The sequence below is a fragment of the Equus caballus genome, chromosome 21 (genome assembly GCF_041296265.1).
Source record: "Equus caballus isolate H_3958 breed thoroughbred chromosome 21, TB-T2T, whole genome shotgun sequence".
NCBI classification, from domain to species: domain Eukaryota; kingdom Metazoa; phylum Chordata; class Mammalia; order Perissodactyla; family Equidae; genus Equus; species Equus caballus.
In genome coordinates, this window is record NC_091704.1 from 72052625 (window position 1) to 72074616 (window position 21992).

The 21992-nt window shown below is 62.5% G+C and overlaps 1 protein-coding gene and 1 long non-coding RNA gene across 3 annotated transcripts in view; both read right to left on the bottom strand.

The window, feature by feature from the left end:
* The window catches only part of NKD2 (NKD inhibitor of WNT signaling pathway 2), a 32085-nt gene extending 12836 nt beyond the window's left edge, over positions 1-19249 (bottom strand). Inside the window, exons 1-3 of one of the 2 annotated variants that reach the window (XM_023625894.2) lie at positions 19024-19249; positions 18899-18934; positions 18510-18610 (exon numbers count right to left, since the gene is read on the bottom strand). In XM_023625894.2, the coding sequence (XP_023481662.1) occupies positions 18510-18610; positions 18899-18934; positions 19024-19048 (162 nt within the window). In that variant the 5' untranslated portion in view covers positions 19049-19249. Of the gene's footprint in view, positions 1-18509; positions 18611-18898; positions 18935-19023 lie in introns of those variants that run through there. The other variant, XM_070246144.1, reaches the window with a different exon arrangement.
* LOC138919769 (uncharacterized) lies at positions 3077-5860 on the bottom strand. Its single transcript, XR_011430304.1, has 2 exons — positions 5657-5860; positions 3077-3504 (listed from the first exon to the last, which is right to left on the bottom strand). It is a non-coding gene; the product is annotated as an uncharacterized lncRNA (long non-coding RNA).
* Positions 19250-21992: the final 2743 nt, after the last annotated feature.

Sequence of the window (21992 nt, forward strand, 5' to 3'; positions counted from 1 at the left end):
CCTGTTCACACCAGCCCCACCTCCCACAGCTGGGCTGTGGGGACTGGACGGCCCTCATTGCTGGGGCTGCTGCCGGCCTGGCCTGGTGGGGTTTCTGGCGTCAGGCTAGCCTGACCCCTCCGGGCCTCGAGCGGTGAGGGAGGAGACCCTAAAACTGCGACCACCTCGACCAGCTTCTGCAGCCAGCACTGCCCAACCAGCCACAGAACTCTCCAGAAGCAAAAGGCCTCCGTGCCAGGGGCCCCCAGGACAAGCTTTCCCCTCTGTGGGGGCAGCTCAGCCCAGGCTTAATCCTGCAAACACTGGCAGCCCTGGGTACTGGGGACCAGGGTCAGGAGCTGCCTGCTGGGTCATGGCAGATCGTAGGGCCATGGGGCCATAGTGGGCATCACGGGCAGGCGCAGTTCATGGGGCTCAGAGAGGAGGCTGAGGGGCAGGAGAGAGGCCAGGTGTGGCCAGGGCCCCCAGGCAGGCACCCATCAGCCTGGTGCTGCAGGTGGCCAAGGCCACTTCTGGGCAGTTTGGGCTGGGCAGGGGGCAGGGCCGATGCGACGTCCAGGCCAGGATGACCGGGGCCAGGGACGTGCCTGGGCTTCTGCTCGGGCTGTCGGGACACTGGATGTGGGGAGGCTTGGGGTCATCACGCACCGGACAGAACTGGGCCACGCGGGAAAGGGCAAAAGGACAGGCCGGACTGAGCGACCCAAAGGGCCGGATGCCCCAGAGCGCTTGAGGGGAAGAGGAGAGGCTGGTGGCTAGTGAGGAGTGGGGAGGAAGCAGGAAGGAGGGGTGTGGGGGCTGCAGGTGGAGGGGTGGGAGCGGGGAGGGGCTGCAGCCGCAGGCCGAGCTCTGCAGGAGCCTGGGTCCAGCTGGGGAAACAGGGGACCTGGAAGGCGACTGCTCCACGGTCTTTAAACGCGCCGACCCCCACTCCCCAGGTCCAGGAACGCAGGGCGGCTCAGACGCCTCCAGCTTGGAGGGTTGGTGTCGGAGGAAATGGAGGCAGGGCTCCTTCCAGAGTTTGTTTTTTATAAGAAACGCTCCGGGGGAGGTGGAGGCTGCGTCCCGTCGGTGGAATTTGACTTCAAGGTGATCCGCCAGCGCGTCTGTCTGGAACCGCCACGGCCGCTTTGAAGTCCCAGCCTCGGTTTCAGCGGCTAAACAGTTTCAGATGTGACAATGCCGTTTTATGGGCCTAATAATTCTGACACATGTGCGGCTGGGGCCCGCGGAGGGTTCCCGTTCCAGGGGCCGCTGCGCACGTTATTCTCAACTCCTGATTTTGAAGCGAAAGATTAAGGCCGATGAAACGAAAGCCTTCACGGGAAGGGGCGGCGCCCAGGCGCCCACACCCGACACAGATGGTTTTAGTTTCTTTCTTGCAAAATCACAACAAGGCTTGGAGAGCCGAGAGGGGTGTTTCTAGGTTTGCCCGTCGGTGCTTCTCGGTTAGGACTGTTCAGTCAGACTTTGTAACAACCGAGTTTGGAATTGTCATCTAGACACCCCGTACTCTGGGGACCAGGGTCTCTCCTCAAATAAATGCGTGAGTCTCGTCACGCAGCCATGCTCTGCTGTGGTCACTTCCCGTACGAGCTCAGAAAGTAACAATGATTCCGTCTCCGTCTTCATCTTGGCCCACCGCAGTTGTTCAATGCTTTGATCATTTTAATAAGATAAGAATGTTTTACACGCCCCACGTGTCCTGGTCTACAGAGATTTTTTTGTTGGTACCGACTCACCCAAAGGAACACCCTGACCCCTGACAGGGTCCCCAGGGACCCCACACTGGGACCTTGCCGGAGAGTGGTGGCCAAGCTTGTGGCAGGAGTCACTGAAAACATATGCCATGGTGGATGGGTGTGTCCACTGAGGGCACATGCCACGGGGGAAGGGGCATCCATGAGGGCACGCACCAAGAGCGACGGGAGTGTCCACTGAGAGTATGCGCCACGGGGGACGGGGCGCATCTAGCGAGGGCATGCGCGACGGGGTGTCCAGTGAGGGCACACACCAAGAGCAACACGGGTGTCCAGTGAGGGCACGCGCGACGGGGGACGGGAGCGTCCACTGAGGGCATGCACCAAGAGCAATGAAACTGTCCAGTGAGGGCACGCGCCATGGGGGACAGGGGCGTCCAGTGAGGGCATGTGCAACGGGGGTGTCCAGTGAGGGCACGCACCAAGAGCAACACGAGTGTCCAGTGAGAGCACATGCCACGGGGGACGGGAGCATCCAGCGAGGGCATGGGCCACGGGGGATGGGTGTGTCCACTGAGGGCACGTGCCACGGGTGATGGGGTTGTCCAGCGAGGGAACGTGCCGTGGGCGATGGGGGCGTCCAGCGAGGGAACGTGCCATGGGTGATGGGGGCGTCCAGTGAGGGCATGCACCATGGGCAATGGGGGTGTCCAGCAAGGGCACATCCCACGGGTGACAGGGGTGTCCACTGAGGGCACATGCCACGGGTGATGGGGGCGTCCAGCGAGGGCACGTGCCACGGGGGACCGGGGCATCCAGTGAGGGCACACCATCAGGGACCCAGCCCGGCAGCCAGCCCAGAGTGCATCACTATGAATGAGTGAGTGACTGGGTGGCCCCGGGCCACCTGAAGGAGAGACAGCTGCATCACCAAGCACACGCAGGGAAAAGACCACATTAGCGGAGGGCCGGCAAGGAGCTGGGTGAAAAACCCAGTGGCCAGGATTCTCTCTCCCCTCTGCTTAGAGAGAGGGTCACGGTGACTGGTGTCATCCACATTAAGTGATGTGATTGGGAGGAGAAGCTGAGAGAGCACCTGACCCCAAGCCTCACGCTCGTCCCTGGGAACTGGAAGCCACGTCCCCTGGTGTCACCACCGTCAAGCAGGTGTGGCTGTGGAGGGCAGGCTGCGGGGGTCGGGGTGGGGTGAGGCATTTCAGCACCAATGTTACATATATGTGAACGTGTATGTGTGTGTATGCACCTAGCCTATGTACATGTGCACATATGTCTGTATACACACACTATACATATACACAGTATATATGCACACACACACAATTTCCACCCCAGACAATTGAGAAATGACCACAAAATATGCCAAAATGTCAGTGATTTCAATTCTCAGCATCTTGAAGTTTTGTTTTCAGTTTAACCCTGAGTGTTAGAGACTCACTTTGCAGAAAATCTGCAGACCAACTTTCCTTCTTGCAACCACACCTGCTGTTTTTGTCTTCAGAGCTAACGATTTGTAATTTCACAGAAAGAGAACAATCAAGGATGATCGACTTTCCAAATCCTGCAGCTGTCCTCTGAGCTCACGGCCACAAGACTCACAAAGTATAAGCAAGACCCACATCACCCAAAGTCCTGAACCCTCGCGCCCTCGACCGTTCCCGTTGAGACAAGGTGTGGATCCACTGGTTTGAGACGCAGGATTCTGGTGTTCCCTGTACCCGAATCTTCCACAGGAAAGACCACGGACACGGCATCTTCCTTCATCTGTATCAGAGCCGTAAGTTTCCTATTTTAAAGGAGGATTAATTCCGAAACTGGAAAAGAACCCCGTGCATTTAAAGTTATTTAGTTTAGAAAGAGCACATGTCACGGTTCTGTGTTAGCGTCCTCAGCAGAGACAGACCGGAGTGTGGAGGGCTTCAATTTGGTTGCCCACCAGGACCCTAAGGGCCAAGCTACTCTGAAAAAAGTCACAAGCCTTTTTTTTCCTTTGAAAGCCCCTCCATAGCGTCATGTGGAAACAGCCTGCACTTGCAACTCCATGACCTCCAAACCCCCTCTGTGGTTGTTGACCAGGGCTCCTGAGATGAAAGGGGCATGGAGTGGAGAACGTCTGAGGCCTATGCCCCTAGGCACCCCCTGCACTCGCCTGCATTCCCCTTACACACCTTGCACCCTGCCTGTACACGCCCTGCACCCCCAGCACACGCCAGCACTGTGCCTGCACCCCCTGCACCCTGCCGGCACCTGCCTTGCACGTGCCAGCACCCTGATTGCACCTGCACTGCACCGGCCTGCACCAACATGCACCCTGCCTGCACCCCACCTGCACCCCCTGCACCCATGTGCACCAACCTGCACCCCCTGCACCCTGCCGCCCCCTGCCTGGCACCCACCTGCACCCCATGTGCACCCCGCCTGCACCCACACTGCACCCCCTGTGCACCAACCTGCACCCCCTGCACCCTGCCGCCACCTGCCTGGCACCCACCTGCACCCCATGTGCACCCCACCTGCACCCACACTGCACTCCCTGTGCACCAACCTGCACCCCCTGCACCCTGCCGGCACCGGCCTGGCACCCACCTGCACCCCATGTGCACCCCGCCTGCACCTGCACTGAACTCACCTGCACCCCACGTGCACCCCACCTGCTCCCTGACTGCAGCCACACTCAACCTGCCTGTACCCCACCTGCACCCCACCTGCACCCTGACTGCACTTGCACTGAACCTGCCTGCAGCCCACATGCACCGCACCTGCACCCTGACGGCACCCACACGGAACTCGCCTGCACCCTGTGCGCACCCTGCCTGCACCCGCGCAGCTCTGTGTCTGGCAGCAGCTTCAGCGGGTTCTCAAAGGAGCCGAGAGGAAGCCTAAGCTCCTTCTACAAACATGAACCCAAATCCACCCTTAGAGGAATCCAGTTGTGACCCCACACGTGAAAGATAAGCGTTTGGAGGAGACCCACACACACCTCTGCTGAGCAATGGTCTGGTCTCAGAACTGGCGCCAGGCCCAGGGCAGCCGCCTGATGTGGGAAACAGGGGTGCACAGGGCGAACCCCGAGCACAGGGCACCCACCTGGCAGCCCCTCTCTGGGTTGTCGGAAGGCACCAGAGAGGGAGAGACGGCCCAGTGTGGCGTTTCTCAGGATGGAGACGGCTCCTGCTAGTGACCAGTGAGGCTGTCCAGCTCCTGGGGCAGCGGCCTGATCTCACTGCCCATGGAATGACCCAGGACTCGCCTGTCGGGGCTCTGAGCCCCCAGACAGTGCCGTGGACAGACGTGACCAGCGTCCACTGCCACCCCTGCTGTCCCCAAGAAACTGCAAAGCAGGATGGGCATTCCCTGTCCTGCACCCAGAGGAGAGGCAGGTTCCTCCTGGGTGGGGCCGCCTCCTCCCCACAACAAGCCGGAGGGAGGGAAGGAGGGCCCCCAGAACCAGCCCAGGATCTCAGGCACGTCCCCTCACCGCAGCCTGGAGGCCGGCGTCGCCCTGAGCCCCGCCCAGGAGGGGGCCACGCTGACGGGACTCTGACCACCACTGGGCGGCCCCAGGGGAGGGGCCAGAGGCAGGCGGGCGCAGGTCCCTCTGACCACAGGCCCAGAGCTCCAGCAAGCTGTCCAGTCTCACGGCTGAGGGCACTGTCAGCTCCCGCCGCCACAGCCTGCCCGCTTTGGGGACGAGGGGCCATGGTGTCACTGCCTGGGTGCGAGGACCCCACACGTGGTTGATCCATCACCCAAGGACTCCCAGAGCTCCTGAAGACACCAGAGCTGGTCGCAGCTTAGAACGATCTCGGGCCTCTGGGGAACTCAGGAAACACCGACAAGCCTGGCCTTTCCCGAGGTCCAAGCTGGCTTTGTTTGAACCAAACCCAAATCCTTTAAAACAAACCACTGGGAGGAGAGAAAGGACAGGACATCCCCACCTGTAGGCTCCGGCCAGTTGCTCCGAAGCTGGGGACCCCCGAGAACTCCACTTGGTGGGTAGGGGTGGCCCCCGTCCCAGAGCACTGCTGAGGGCCGCCGGCTGCTCTCTGCGCAGGCACTATTGTCACAGACGCAGTGTCCAGCCTCCCAGAGTGGCAGAAAGGTCTGGGAGGCAACGATGTCGATATTCAGCGGAGCTGCTTCTGGGAGGAGGGGTGGGGGCATGGGTCAGGTTATTCTTTCTATTTTCCCGTTTTCACAACAGTTCCTTGCACACTTCACCTCAGCCACAAATGTGGTAAAGCCCAGGGGACACTCCCTGCCCCCTTCTGGCCCCTCCCCCACTGCAAGTCCCTCTGCCCAGCTCCTGCCCCAGGGCCTTTGCAACCGCTGGCCCCTGTCTGGAGATGTCGGGGATGGCTATGCCCACTTTTTCGGGCCTTTCGTTGATGCCACCTTACCACTGCCTGCCCCCATGTCCCCGTGTCGATGGCTGCCTGCACCCCAACTTGAGTCTCTCACATCCTCCCTGCTGTGGTTCTCCACGTACCATGGGCACCAGTGGGCACCGTCCAATTGCCCGCTTTGCCCCCCTCACAGCCCAGAGCAGCACTGATGCCTGCAGCAGGCGTGTGGGCTGCCGGTCGGAGCACAGGCTCTGGGGGTCCGCCTGGTGGGGTCCTGGCTGCACGACTCCATGCAGTGGTGTGACTCAGTTTCCTTCCCATGAAAGGGAAACGACCACTGTGGGGAGTAGCCGAGTGCCGGGAACAGCACTGCCGTCCTGGGTTAACGAGAGCAGCCGGCGCCCTGGGGTCCGCCCGGGTCTGCAGCTTTAGTTAACTCCCTCCCTCTCCCACCACGAGATCTACAAACCGTTTTTCTCTGGCCGCCTTAAAATGTTTCTCCTTATTTCTGGCTTTCAGCAATTTGACGGCAACGCGCCCTGAAGTGGTTCTCTATTCTGCGGGGGCCTCGGGTCTGCGGTTTAGAGTTGTGTCAAATCTGAAAATTGGGGGCCACGTTTCCTCGAACACTCGGTCGTCCCCTTTCCATCCTCTCCTTCTGGGACTCCAGGTCCACGGATGTCAGGCTGCCCGATACTGTCCCACGGGCCACTGACGCCCTGCTCGTGTCATTTTCAGTCCTTTTCCTCTCTGCGCTTCGTTTTGGGTGATTTTATTGCTCCTGCTCGCAGGTCACTAACCTTTCCTTCCACTGTGTCTCATCCGCCATCGATCCCTTCAGCGTATCGTTCAGCCACACAGTGCAATTTCATCTCCACAAGCTGCACTCGGGTTTTCTAATATCTTCTTCCACTTCCTGCCTCCCCATGATCACACTTTCTCCACCTTCTTGAACATGTGGAGCATATTTACAATCACCATTTTAACATCCTTGTCTGCTAATTCCCTCCTCTCTGTTGTGGTTCGGTCTGTTTCTATTGATTAATTTTCTTCCAGTCATTGGTCACCCTTTCTCAGTTCCTCGCATGCCCAGGGGATTCTGACTGGATGCTGGACTATGCGGCCTTCTGCTGTTTGAGCTGGGCTTTGTTCTATTCCTGCAAACACTGCTGTATCTTGTTACAGGATGCAGGTTTTTGGTCTGAGCCGTGCTTTGCTCGGGCAGGGCAGGAGCAGCCTCCAGGCTGGACGGTTGGCCGGGCTCCTCCGGTGAGGCCTCCGAGGACCCTGCCTGCTCTGCTCGGGTGAAGGAGCACAGGGTCTTCCCAGACCTGCCTGGACCGCAGCAGCTGTGGTCCCTGGATCTTTCTAGTGGTTCTTTCCCAGCTTCTTACACAATGCAGGTCAGCCCCTGCCATGGGCCTGCGGGGGCCTGGGCACACCCCCACGCTCTCTGAGCAGACCCTCCGCCCCCGTGGTCACCGAGACCCCCCAGGGCTGTCTGGGCTCCCTCTCTCCATGCAGTGGCCTGGAAACTGCTTCCTGGCTGCAGTCACTTCACCTCGGCACCTCGCTGACTTCCTTCCTCGCAGATTGCTGCCCTGTGCTGCCTGTTGTCTGAAAATCGTTGTTTCGAGTATTTGGCCTAGCCTTCCAGTCGTTTCAGGCAGACAGGCAAACCCAGTCCCGCCAGCTTGGCCAGATTAAACACCTCGTAGCACCCATTATTCAGGCTGCTTGGTCAGCCCCTCTGGTCAGCCCAGTTTCCAGGCACGCCCGGCCCGTTGGCGCCGATGCCGGCCGAGTCTGGACCAGGTCTCTCCTCCAGGACATCTTTTCACTGCTCTCCTTCCTCATCCACAAACTCACACACTTCTGATGTCATGAGGCACCTTTTAAAACGATGCAGGGAAAGGACCACGACACCAAGTGTCAGCAGTCCCACGACTCCTTCCCACGTTCCCTCGAGCGGAACCTCCCTTGGGTCACAAACCAGGGTCCTCGGCTGTGTTCCCACCAGCTTAGTCTGCACCTGGGAGGGGTTTCTCACCCCCTCGCTGCCGCTCTGCCTCCAACCCTTTGGGGAGAGGGTGGCATCTTCCTGTGGGCGAGAAGCAGGTCCTGATGTAGCATGTGGGACGCAGGACGTGGGCCCACCGAGCGCGGCCTTTTCCCGTAGATATGAGAACCACACAAACTCTGGTGCCAGTGTTCCAATTGCGTTTCTTACCCATGAAGAGATTCTGCCAATTTCAAAATCGAAACCTCCCCATATTTGCTGGCGAGTAGGGGTCTGGACATCTCTGCAAGACACTCGCTGCTGATTCCGTTGACGATTCCTTGAAAAACGTGAGGACCACCAAGCTAGGCAGGGGTCTCTGCCTCCTCAAACTCCAGCCGCAGAGGACGGAGGCCCCCGTGGTTTGCTAGACCTCACATGGAGCCTTCTAGAGCCGCACCGTCCACGTGGCAGCCGCGGCCGCACGAGGCTGTTTAAATTTAAATTCCTCAAATGAAACCACTTGGGAATCCAGATCCTCTGTGCCACCGCCACATTTCAAGCCCTAACGTGACCAGTGGTGACCACTGTGGGCAGCGTGATACGGACCACGTCCAGTTCTGCTGGACGGCGCCACTCTCGAGATCCGGTCCAGTGTCCCCAGCTCCAGGGGAGAACCTGAAGCCTTGAAACACACGGTGACTCGCCGAGGTCACAGAGACAGCCAGCTGGACGCCTGCCCGGTCAGGCTCCCCTCCACGCCACCCCGCCTCCAGCTCACAGGACGCTGCCTGCGAACGCCTCGGTGAGCTCCTTTAGGCCAGGACCAGGGTGGCCCCAGCTTCCCCCAGCTCCTGGGCAGACTGAGAGCCTGTTCAGGGGGCTTCCAAATTCAGAGGCCCCAACGTCTGACCCACTGCTGAGCAAGAAGCTGCTGGACGCCCGCGAGGAGTGGGCTGCTGTTGTCCACGGAACACCAACGCTAGCCTCGCACCCTCTGCGGGGCAGATGTCCAGGTTCTGGCCATCCACTGTGGTTCTGAGCCCCTGGGTGAGTGCTATCCTGGCGGCCCAGCAGGCAGCTGAGGACCACAGGCTCCTGGCTCGGGCTCCTCCTGTGCTTCTGGGTCCGCAGCAGGCCCTCGGAGCCTTTCGAGCCACCTCGTGGTGTGGGGCCCCAGACTGAGCTTGGCAGGCGCCCGCAAATGCCCATCGTACAGAGACCCCAGGTTCCCAGAAGGAGGGCGAGCACACAGGCAGCAGAGGGGGATGGGGCGTGCACAGGGATTCCCCACTCTGCAGGTACCGAGGTGTCAAGGACAGCTGCTCTGGGGCATCGCATCTGGGCCTGCGTGCTAGCATCGGCTTCCCAGGGCCACCAGTCGGGGAACAGCTGCGGGCTCTGTCCTTGCCTCCAGAGCTGGCCTGGGAAGGCCTCTGGAAGCCCCCGGGGAGAATACTGCGTCTTCTGGCAGCGTGCATGGAGCCACCTCCACCAGCCTCCACAGGACCATGGGACACAGTACGGCATGGCAGGCCGCCCCCCAGCCTCAGCCACACGTGCGCACAGGGGTCATGCTTGGGGGGCCAGAGCTCCTGCGTCCTTCCACCGAGCAAGGCCCTGCAAAGCTGGAGGAGTCCGGAAGGTTCTGCAGTCCAGCCTGCATGCAGGGGGCCTGTGGACGTGTGGAAAAAGAGTGGGGTGCCCAGGGCCACACGGGAGGGGCCCCATGGGTGTGCAGAGAGTGCAGGGTGGGTCGGGGGCACCAGCAGGCACCCCTGGGAGGGATGTGGGGCCCATGGAAGCTCAGAGACCCAGCTCGGCCAGCCTGAGGGGCCCAGACAGCCCGTCGTCGGGAAGATGGATTAAACGGCCAGGTGGGAGGGCAAGGGTCTGAAATAGGCAGGGCCACTGCCGTGGTGAGTGGCCTGAGGCCCCAGACCGCCCAGATGTCCACGGGCAGGGTCCCTGAGCCAAGGAGTGAGTGGAAACCCCGGGGTCAGAAGTGACGGATGAGATCCCCGCAGAGCAGGAGGCCGGGGGAGCGCCGGGCAGCACGGCCACCTGGTCCGCACTCAGATTCCGGGGGTGCAGGGTGGTTCTGAGAGGAAGGACACCCTCGTCTGGCTGTATGTGGACAGCAGGCCCAACGCCAGGCCCAGCGACAGGCTGACTGGGGGCTGCATCTGCGGGGCGAGTGGAGGTCGAGCAAGTGACCCACGCGCAGCTACCAGGGCAGGGGAGGAGACCGTGGTGGGGTGCGCAGAGGAGAGGACTCTGGGCCGAGTGCCCCTGGATGCCAGGGACACGGTGCCGCTCAGAGACCAGGCCCCTGGACGGGCCTGTGGGGACGGAGGGCAGATCCTGCTCCCTGACACTGAGCACAGAAAGCCTGTACCTCACCAGCACGAGGCAAAGAAAGTGGCAGAATCCAGTGTGTCAGCCAACGGGCAGTGTCTTTCCCATCAGGAGAGAAGTCAGAGCCACTGGGCCCTCCTATCGAGCGGCAGGATGGAGGCTCAGGCGCCAAGGCTGTGGGCACAGCGGCGGTGCCGACGCAGGCAGAGCTCGGCCCTGGAGTCCACATGGCCCTGGGAGGGCACTGAGCATGGCGGGTGGGCAGCTGCCCCCCAGGGTCTGCGGTGAGGAGAGCAGCCTCAGGCCACGGGCACGGCGGGGAGAGGCTGGAGGCCCAAACGCCGACCCAGGAGGGCCAGACGCCCCAGGTCCCCGGGCGGGTGGAGACATGCCATGGGTCCTGGGGTCAGTGCCCGGCCACTAGAGAGGTCCTTCCAGGGAGCACGACGAAGTCAGGTCTCTAACCTCAGAAATCACAGAGGACGTGCAGGGGCCTCGCCTGCCCGTGAGCTCATGTGAGGAGCGGAGCCACAGAGGGATGTCGACGTGAGACCTGAGACCCGGGCGGCTGCAGGCAGGGTGCAGCCCCGGAGGGTTGTGCTGTCCGCTGACGGGAGAGCCCAGGACAGCGGCCTGTGGCCTCATCTCACCAGAGCTGGCGGCAAGGACGGCCACTTTTCTAATTAACTGGTAAGTCCCGGCCAGGCGACCAGGGGCTCAGGCACAGCAGGCCCTGAATTCACGTCCATCAAGACCCTGGGGCGGCTGTGCTACAGTCGTCTCCAGCTGGAATTTCGTGTTAAATATGCCTTTTCGCTCCTCTGAGCTCAAAACCAGTTATGATTTCCCTGGAAGACGCTGCAGAACGAGAGGAAAACAAATCCTTCGCCTTGAGCTGCCGAGGGCCGGCCATCTCCATCAGCCAATTGCAGCGAGCGCGGCGGACAGGATGGAATGGACCCTGTCTGTCTCACATCAGCCAGAGGCTGCCAGTGGCGCCCTGCCAATGTTCCACCAACACGAAGGCGGTCGAGGCGCACAAGCCCGGCCATGGGCGATTCACGGTGGGAGTGGGTGAGGTCCCCACGAAGCCCTGCGTCCAACCACTCGGGCTCTCAGCAGAGAGGCGGTCCAGCGAGGCCGTCCTGACCCAGGCCAGTGCTGAGTTCTGTTGTCTCCTCCAGGACTGCATGGTGAGCTCTACCCCATGGTTGCTGCTGCACCTGGTGAGGCGTCTGGTGCAAGGATGGGGTCGCTCTTACCTTGTGTACCTCTGGAGCAGTGAGGTGTGAGCAGACACCAGGAGGCGGGGAGGCAGCGAGCAGGGCTGTGGGGGCTGGGCCTCTGGGCAGAGGAACAGCATGTGCAAAGGCCCTGGGGCAGGACCAGCGAGGAGGCAGGAGCAGAGTGGGTGCCGTCTGGGGAGGTTCAGGGGCAAGCCACGGGGTGAAGGGTATCGGCCTCCTGGACTTTCAATCCGAGGAGGTGCTGGGATCGGCCTTCTGTTCCAAAGACCCCTCAGAGGTGGAGGGAAGAGAGAAGCAAGGTGGGGAGAGGGGCAGGGTGAGGAACAGGCACGTGGAGGGGGAGCTGGTGGAAACAGCTGGCTCTGAATGAGAGTCCGAGGTGGCAGGGTTTTCGAAGGGACGGACGTGGGTGTGACAGGCAGAGGATGAGTTCCTCTGTGGAGGAGGAGCCGGCGAGCTTGCAGCCCACCCTGTTCCCACAGGGCGCAGGTGGCTCCCTCCTGCCTGAACTTTGCTACGAGGAGGGACCCAGAAGACAGCCGGGGTGCGAAGTCCCCTTCACATCTGGGGACACTGCACACGGAGTGACATGTAGCCCCTTCAGGACCCGCCTGGGAGGAGGGGCTTCCTCAGTCTGAAGTGGACCCCTGAGCATTTCTTCTCAAGCCAGGTATTCTATGCACTTAAATCAGCCCTAAGCTGCTTAAAAGCTGGCCGAGCGGGGCCAGGGAGGGTGAGCGGGACTGGGGGGGCTGAGAGGGGCCGGAGGGGGGCCGGAGACGGGCCCAGCCAGGCGAGTGGAGCTGAGGGGGCCGAGCGGGGCCAGGGAGGGTGAGCGGGACTGGGGGGGCTGAGAGGGGCCGGAGGGGGGCCGGAGACGGGCCCAGCCGGGCGAGTGGGGCTGAGGGGGCCGAGCGGGGCCAGGGAGGGTGAGCGGGACTGGGGGGGCTGAGAGGGGCCGGAGGGGGGCCGGAGACGGGCCCAGCCGGGCAAGTGGGGCTGAGGGGGCCGAGCGGGGCCAGGGAGGGTGAGCGGGACTGGGGGGGCTGAGAGGGGCCGGAGGGGGGCCGGAGACGGGCCCAGCCGGGCGAGTGGGGCTGAGGGGGCCGAGCGGGGCCAGGGAGGGTGAGCGGGACTGGGGGGGCTGAGAGGGGCCGGAGGGGGGCCGGAGACGGGCCCAGCCGGGCGAGTGGGGCTGAGGGGGCCGAGCGGGGCCAGGGAGGCCAAGGGTGGCCGGGGGTGGGGGGCCCAGGGAGGCGAGCGGGGCAGAGGGGTGCTGAGCAGGGCAAGTGGGCTGGCTGTGAGGACCCGGCCCTCAGCGCCCTCCCTTCCAGGCCAGGACCCCACAGAACTGTAAACTGGCCCGACTGGGAGCAGAGGCTGTGGCTTGCGGAGCAGGGCCCTCGAGCTCCACGGCTCAGCAAGAGCCCCTCGACACCCTGGAGGGCTGTCTGCATTCAGGGCTGGGCGACGCCTCGGTTTTCCTGAGCAGAGAACTCAAGTCGAGAGACACGCTCTTAGGTCAACAAATATTAAAGTTGAGCAACTTTAACTGTCACCCAACGTGGACACTGCCGGGGGTGGGCCTCAAAATAAGGATTTAAGATCAAAGCATTAATGTGGAGCCCACGCCAACCTCGACAGAAGACCTTTGCTGACCACATTCGTTATTCACGTCCCTTTTGTGCCAAAGTGGAAAATGGAGAATATTTCGAGTTTACGTTTTCACGGGTAATGCCCTGGGCTGAAGTGTTCCCCCAAATCCACATCCACCCAGACCTCAAACGTGCCCTTTTTTGGAAATCAGGTCTTTGCAGACATGATTCGTTAGGATGAGGTTCCACTGGATTTAGGGTGGGCCCTGAGAGACAGACATGGGGAGAGGCCACGTGAAGACGGAGGCAGAGGTGGACTGCGAGCACAGGGACGCCTGGAGCCCCAGGAGCTGGAAGACGTGGGGGGACCCTTCACAGAGCCTTTGAAGAGAGCATAGCCCTCGATAAAGACTTCCTGCCCCTGGGCCCAAGAGAGAAGAAAGAGCTGCTGTTTTGGGCCCCCACTTGGTGGCACGTGGTCACAGCAGCCCCAGGAACCAACATGCTCCCCAGCCCCGAGGTCGGGGTGCTGGCCACAGGCCTCCCCTGGTGGACACAAGGGTGCCTGCAGCCAAGGGAATGAGGGGTACACTCTGCCCCCGGGCCAAGCACCCACAGTAGCCACACAGCCCTCCAGGGGCGCCTGGTCAGGGTGGCCCTTAGCGCCCCCAGGAGTCCGACGCCATTGGCTGCAAGTCCACAGATGACCCCAGCCCCCTGCATCCCCCACCGAGTGGCGGCCGTCAGGAGAGCACAGAGGACCCCTTCTCCGGCAAGTCCTGCCACAGAAGCACCCGTCCCCATTTCCAGGTGAGGAAATGAGAACTTCAGCTGCTCACCCCAGAAACACTCAGCGCAGCCAGATCCCACAGGGCCCCCGGGCCGGGCCCGTCTCCCCGCTCCAGCAGTGTTTCCCACAAAGTGCCTGGTGGCTCCTCAGACGTGGATGAGCTGGGGCCCCCAGCCCATCCTTAGGTCATGTGGGGTCCAGGGGCACAGTGGGGCTGAGGGGCTGATGCCACCCAACCTTGGGGAGGGTCCCCTGGTGCCCGGCGAGCCTGGGCCCCCAGGCCTGTCATCAGCGCCCTGCATCCCTGTGAGCCCCCGGCCTCTGTGCTTGTTTGTGCTGGTCTGGGGGCAGAGATGCACCTGCTAGTACCCCAGGGCTGGGTGCACAGTGGGCCCCCAAAAGAAAGGGATGAGCTCCCAGCCCTGACGTCCAGACGCCAGACACAGCTGGGACCCCACGAGGTCACGGCCATGCCAGAACACGGGTCATGGAAGACTGAGGGTCAGCCTGCACAGCTGCACTGTGGCCGGAGTGCCTGCCCACTATCTGTCCACTGGTCCACCCATCCTGTTGAAAGTCATACAGATGACGCCGTGCCCTCCACGAGGCCTGTGGCCCGACGGCTGGGAGGAGCCAGGCGTCCACGCCTCCTCGTCTCAGGACACCCACGCTGTCCTCTCCAGCGTCTCCTGCAAATGCCTGTTTACTGCCGGCACCATGGCTCTCCGCATTGACTGTGGACAGGGTGGCGTCCAGACCGTGTGGGAAGCCACAGGAATTTCCCAGGAATTTCCCCACGAAGCCACAGAGTTGACGTCTGAACTGCTCCACTGACAGACGCGTCAGTCCCATGTCACCATGTCCTCTGGCCGTGTGGTGGGCAGCTGGGCAGGCGAGCAGCGGCTCCTGAGCTGCCAGGGGAGGGGAGGAGCAGCCCACCCCCACTGCGGCCGGAGGACGGCCTGCTGCAGGGACACGAGGGCTCCGAGCCCTGGGACCAGCTCCAGGGAATTCTAACAAGTTGGAAGGCATCAAACCGTGGGGCTGAGCCCCCAGATTCCAGAAGCAACGAGAGCCCACCTGTGGGCAAGGCCACGCCTTGGGCAGACGGAGTTTGCTGGGAGCCAGACGGCCTGCCCAGAGGAGAGTCTCTCAGTGTGGGGGGATCCTCAGGGCTCGCCCCTCGACTCCCTGTGAGGCGCCTCTGTGGGAACAGGTGCAATGTGTCAGTGCCCATGAAACTGCCGTGCAGACGCATGTGGTACTGTGAGTGGACCCTTGACGCTGAGGTCTGCCCGAGACAGGACGGGCAGAGCCCTGCCCAGCGGCAGTCACACAGCCCGGGGGCTGAGCGGCTGCATGTTCCGCGGATGGCTCCAGAGTCCCAGGCAGCAGCCCTCGCCTGCGCCCCCGAGGCCTCCTCCACTCACACACTCGCGTCTCGAGTCTCAGTTAAAACGCCCCCTCCAGAGTGAGCTGGAACGCCCCTCTTCCAGCCTTGCTTAATGGAAATCTGTGTTCAGGTCACAACAAAATTTCAGTTGTTAGTGGTGATTCTTGTCTCCTGGACTTTTCCCGCCAGGTTCAGGGAGTGTTGGGGAAACTACAGATGGGCAGGCAGGTGGTGAGCGACTACCTGCAGGGAAAGGAGTGTTTCCAGGACAGGGACGACCGTGTCTCCACAGAGCCTTGCTGTGACCCTTCTGCTGTGTGGCTGGTCCTCCGTTTAGAAACAGGAGTGCCAAGTGCTGCTGGTGCTGCCACCTATTGCCTCTCATAATTTCGATGCACAGACGACCTCAGCTAGTGCCCTCCCCAGATCGTCCGTGTCCCTCTTGCCCGCACGCCACAGCACCCTGGCCCTTTGGTGGACCTCAGTGATGAAGCGATGCAGGTCCTGCTGAGACCAAATTGCAGCATTCCTCAGAACTGACAGGGAAGACTATCCTAGACGGTGACGCGGGCGGCCCACCTGCTGGAAATGCTATTTGTGAGTTTTTCTTAGATGTGCACAAAGTGGGCACCAGGAGCCAACGTGGCTCAGTAACAACTAATGGACAAACCAACTCCATTTCCTTTATTTTGTGGTGGGGAGTTCGTGGACGTGCACTTCATTTCCACAAGGGCATCTGCCACAGTTCTTGTGGCCACACAGTGCACCCCAGGTGACCTGCACAGAAGTGAACAAGGGAGGAGCATGTCCCCTCGCTGGCCTGTCAGATGTCACTGGCTGTGCTGGCCTTCCTTGGGGACATCACCTGGGAGAACACGGACGAAGGATGGAGCTCTGGACACTACACAGAGAAAGGGGAGAGGATACTGCAAATAGGAGGGATGTGGGGCTCAACACCCAAACGTCCCCTGACTGAGCAACTTCCAGGGCAGAACTGGGAGCAGGGGCGGCCAGGACAGCTGGGCCCAGGCAGGAGCCGCCCAGTGTGTGCCCAGTGACGCCAGGCCAGCGAGGGAGCCGCGATCACGGCTGTGCACTGTGCTGGGTCGGGCCCTGGGCAGTGGGTCTAAATTGCAGAGGCTCCCACGGCCGAAGGGGAACACGGAAAAAGCCGTGCCGTTGTCTTCCAGCTGAGATGCCTTTACCGAAGGACCACTTGTCCTTCGAGATTTGGCTCTCTCCACATCTTGGTGTTAGGTAAGAAAGGACTTTTCTTTCTGACATGAGGTTATCCAGTCCATCCCGGCTGCTGTGACAAACACCATAGCCCGTGTGGCTCACACATAGCAGACATTTATTTCCCACAGGGCTGGAGGCTGGAGTCCGAGATCAGGGTTCAGGCAGAGTCGGTGTCTGCGAGGCCCTTTCTGATCCACGATGGTGCCTCCTGGCTGTGACGTCATGTTTCAGAGGGGCGGGGATGTCCCTTTTGGCCTCCTCCTATGAGGGCCCTGATCCCATCCTGAGGCTCCACCCCCATGACTGCATCACCTCCCAAGGCCCCGCCCCCAGCACCATCGCCTTGGGTTGGGTTTCAACATATGGATTTTGGGGGACACGCGTCTGACTACCGCAGAGGGCAAAACACAGAGGGAACAACCCAAGCCAAACCCTACACCAGGCTTTTAAAAATGTCCCAAGACTGTGGAATGCATGGGCCTAAAAGGCCGTCACACTCCCAGCTCTGCAACCTCACAGCAACACAGGAGCACGTCCTTCCCGAGACGGTCTTCTAGGGCAGCCCCACGGTCCGGGGAAGCCCCGCTGGGGTGACGGAACCCGCTACATCACAGCCACGTCCTGCACGAACGCCTGCACTCGCCCGAGCACTCCAAGAACTGGGTGGACAGTGCCAGGTCCAGCGTGCCCATGCCCCAGGCAGAAGGCCCCCAGGCTGGACAGCAGACGGAACAGGGGCCAGCCTAAGCCCTTGACCACGACACCGACGCCCACCCCAGGCTCCAGCCAGTCCCAAATTTACACACAGGAGAACCAAGCTGCAAAGAGGCACCAGCCCCTTGTCCGCACTCCCACCTCCCTGGGGCAGACAGCGTCGGCAGAAAGGAGGGAGATGGGCCTTGGCTGCTCCCTGGGCGGTCTGGCCCTGGTCCCGAGGACCGAGGAGCACACGTCCATCCAGCCTGACTGTGCTGAACCAAGAAGATGCATTTCCCACCTTTACAGCTGTGGGGTTAAGACTTCACTCCCAGAAAGCATGAACTGTAACTCGAGAATGTACTGGATTTCGGGGCACATCTGGGCCCCTCCTCAGGACGAACTCCCACAAGCGTTCACAGAAACGCCCAGAACGTTTCACTATCAACTGGCCAGAGCAATGAACTTCCAAAAAGGGAGCTGAGGACCAGTGAGCTGGTGCACCGTGTCAGGGGACTCTGGGGGGGCGGGCGGCAGTGCACGAGTGGGGGGTCTCAGCATTGGTGTGGCCATCTACACGGATGCGTTCACACCAATACCACCACCACTCACCCACCGCTTTCTCCTGCTTGGCCAACACAAGCGGCTCTAGTTTACCCAAAGCCCCCTGGGGCCAGAGCTTCGGCAGCTCTCTGCTTCTGGAAGCAGCACCTTCCAAATCCACACTCAGGGACGACCTCTGCCTGAGTGGGACCCAGGCCCCCGGGGCAGCCCCTGCAGTCTGGGTGGCCAGCTGTCCATCTGGAGCCGGCCTTTCCCATGAGCCTCCCTCAGGCCGTTGGTCACCCACCCGCACATGGGAGGCATGTACTCCGGCCATCTTTGCTGTGCGAGTGACCGATGCCAAAGCGAATCAGGCAACAGCCTCCAGCATCAGATGTGGAGGCCTGACCCAGGACCCCCGCCTGGGACATCGAGGCCCGGGCCGGACAGGCTCTCTCCGCCCAGTGGGCGTCACTCCTGCACGGCCATCTCCGCCTGTGGCCTGCGCCTTCTTGGTCCCGGGTCCGCGCCAGCGGGCACAACTGTGGCACCCGCGTCCCTTGGCCCCGCACCCCCCGCGCCTACCTGCTTGTCCCGCGCGCGGTGCTCCACGCCGCCGCCGTGCCGCTCCACCTCCTCCGTGCCTTTGCGGCCACTCGCGAACGCGGACACCACGACGCTGTCCCCTGCGGCCCGCCGAGCGGACGCGCGGGAAACGGGCACCGAGGAGGGAAGGAGACGCGCGTGAGGCCCGCGGGCGCTGCGCCCTGGCCGAGTCCCGCCGCCTGGCGCGCCCACCCCATCTCGGCGCGGCCGGGGCGCAAGGCAGCCGGGCGGGGCGGGGTTGGGGGGAGCCTGCGCGCGCCCGGAGACCCAGCGCAGTGTCCCCCGAGGGCTCCGGAGCAGGATGCGCGCGGGGCTCTGGGCTCGCGTCCCGGCTGGGCAGCCCCGCGCCCCGCCGCCCGCCCGCTCACCTTCGGGGCTCTCTCTCCGCTTGGAGGCTGCAGCGGCTGCGGCCCGAGGGCGCGGGGAGAGGAAGGGACAGTGAGTGGCCGCGCCCACCGCCCGCCCGCCGCCCGCCCGCCCGGCCGCAGCTCACCGTGCTTGGACTGGAACTTCCCCATGTCGCCGCCCCGGGGCCCCCGCGCGCCCGTCTGCCCGCGCCCCGCGCCGCGCTCAGGTGCGGGTCTGGGGGCCGCGGCCGGGCATCCGCGGGGGCCGCATGCACCGGCCGGAGCGGCGGGAGGGCGGGGAGCCGGGGTCGGGGGGCCAGGACCGCAGGGCCCGGAGGGCTCGGCGACTGCGGCGACAGCAGCGGCTGGGCTCCCTCTGAGCGCGCGCGCCCGCGCCCGGGCTTTAACCGCGGCCCCCGCAGCGCCCCCGGCGGCCGCCGCCCGTAGCGCAGCCCCCAGACCCCCGCCCACCTCCCGCGGGCGCGCCGCCTCCGGGGAGCCCGCCCAGGGCCTGGCCCTGCGGCGGGGCGGGACGAGAGCAAATCCGGGTCGTGGGGGGACGGCGTCCGTCAGCGGCGAGGACTCGGGACAAGCCGCCTGTGAGGTGGTCAGGGGCCGCAATGGACCCTGCGGTTCTGTGCTCACCCTTTCTGCAGACAGCCCTGACCTCCCCCTAAGCCATCCCCGGTGCAGGGATCCCCAATTCTAGGGGAGGCCGAGAGCCCCTCCCTTTGCAGGAGAGGACCCTGGGGCACCGCCGAGGACTTTACATACCCGGCCTGCACCCCCGGTGGCTGCTGGTGGCGGCGAGTCCTGCAGTAAGCTGGCGGCAGGCAGGTGCAGAGGACAGAGGCATCGCCTGGAGTTTAGACCCACTGGCCCTAGGCCCTGACGGGCACAGCGTGCAGGCATCCTCGTGGCCACCACTTCGCTGCTCCCTCACTTGCCAGGCGCCACCAGGCACACACTGGCCGGCTCCTGTCCAGATCCAGCTGCCACCGGCCACACCTGCTCCTGATTCTGCCCTGGAAGTTGCCCAGTTGGGAGATGTTGGGTGTTAAGCCCCTCGCCCCTTTTATTTCCAGCCCAGTGTCCTGTACTCTTCACTCTGTGTAGCATCCAAAGCCTGGTCCGTAGTCCCCGAGAGAATGAGCTTCTGAGGGAGAAGTGGCGGGAGAGGGTGTCTCCAGGCAGGACCAACTCCCAGTCCTGGCCTGGCTGGTGTGGACAGGCTGGCTTCCTCCTCAAAGGTCCAGCTCCAGCCTCTTTCCACTCCACATTAGTCAAGGACGGACCAGCGGTGGTGCAGGCTGGACATGCCTCATGCCCTCTCTCCTTGGCTTTGCCTGGAGCAGGGCCTTTGCTGGCGTCCTGAGCAGGGGGGCCAGGGATCAGCCACCCCCGGGAGCTTGGGCCTGGCCACCTGCACTGGGCCGCCTGCAGGTGAGGGGCAGGGCCAACGGGCACCTTCCCTCAGCTCGGCCTCCTTCCCCAAGCCCAGGCAGCTGCCCTGGAGACCCCTCCCTCAGTGCAAGCCCTAGCCCTGCAGGGCCACCGTCCTTGCCCTCTTCTCCACCTCCCTAGACCCCAGCTTGCCACTCTCGCCCGACTTCTCCCCTCACTTCACCTGAACCTCATGCCCAGCGAGCATCTGTATTACCCACTGTGGTTTCACCTCAGCAGGTGTCCGTGACCACGTGGTCACTCCCACATCTCCAGTCTCCATGGATGACCCCACCATGGCCCAGTGCTGGCTCGGAGCTCTGGAGGTGGGCTGCCGTGGCTGAGGTCACTCGTATGCCCAGGCCTGGCCTACCCCCTCGATGGAGCTTGGCATCCCCAGCTCACCGCTGCAGCCCCCAGCTGCCTTGACCCTCCCTACCTTTCACCCTGACCTCCAGTCAAGGCTGGGGGACAATCCACAAGTGTCATCCATCCAATTCTCAGGGCACTTAGTCACAGCTGCTGCTGTCACCCTACTTTACAGCAGCCCCAAGCGCCACGCCATTCCCGCAGGTGCACAGCTGGTCAGAGATTGAGCTGGAGTCCTGCTCCTGGTCCAGGCAGACCCCTGCACCGACTGTCAGCCTGGAACCGTACACATGGGTGTGAGCACAAGGCGCGTGAACTGTGCAGTGGGCAGCCTCGCCTGTGAGCTCTCCCACAATCCCTGAGGGTCCCCAGCTGAAGGTCCAGCTGCCAAGCAGGCCACTCTGGGCAAGCAGACGTCCTAGCACCTAGCACCGGGAGGCAGGGGCCTCACTGAGCCTGCAGCGGCCCAGGCTCCGACCCTGGTGACAGCGCCTTCCACGTGGCAGGCAGGTCCAGGGCCTGGGTCGAGGCCCCTCTCCCTTGGCGACCCTCCCAGGCTCTGCCAGCCGTCCTCTCTGCCGTCCACTAACCTCACCCCACACAGCCTTCAACCTCCAATTTAGAAGGTAGCCATCTGTCCTCTTCTGTGGTGTCCTGTGTCCTGTTGATGTGCCTGTGACAACAGTAATGATAATCCTACTGTGCATTATGCAAAGTCACAGCTTCGCAATTAAAGACTTCCAGTGCGTTGTGTTGACCCCCAGCTCCATGCCCCAGCTCAAGGGCAGGCTTGCGACCTGTATGAGCTGAGCTGTGCGATGACGCCTGCATGCTCACTGGCACGGACGTTGGGAAGCCGGCAGCCCCACACTCCACCGGGGCGGCTGGCTGGACGCAGGGCCAGGTGTGCTGTCGGGAGTGTCAAGTCTCCTTCCTTCTGGCTGAGGCTCTGCTCTTTGCTGAAGGCAGAAGTCACGAGGCTGGAGAGGGCAGGCAGGTGTCTGCGAAGGCAGGTTGGGTGCGGGTGCCCCGGAACCAATCCAGCGCCCTTCCATACCCCCAGGTTGGCCTGCCCTGGGCCACTCCTGAGCCTGGGCCCTGCTCTGGTTGGCGTCTGTCATCACACCTACGTTGTTACTCAGAGCTCAGCAGCAGGACTGTAAAGCAGAAACTTCTTGCCTGTTCGACTTTGGCCTGGACGACCTGGCAAAGCTTTTAAGTTTCTTCTTCTTTTTTTTTTTTTTTTAAAGATTATCACCTGAGCTAACAATGGTTACCAATTTTCTTTTTCTGCTTTTTCTCC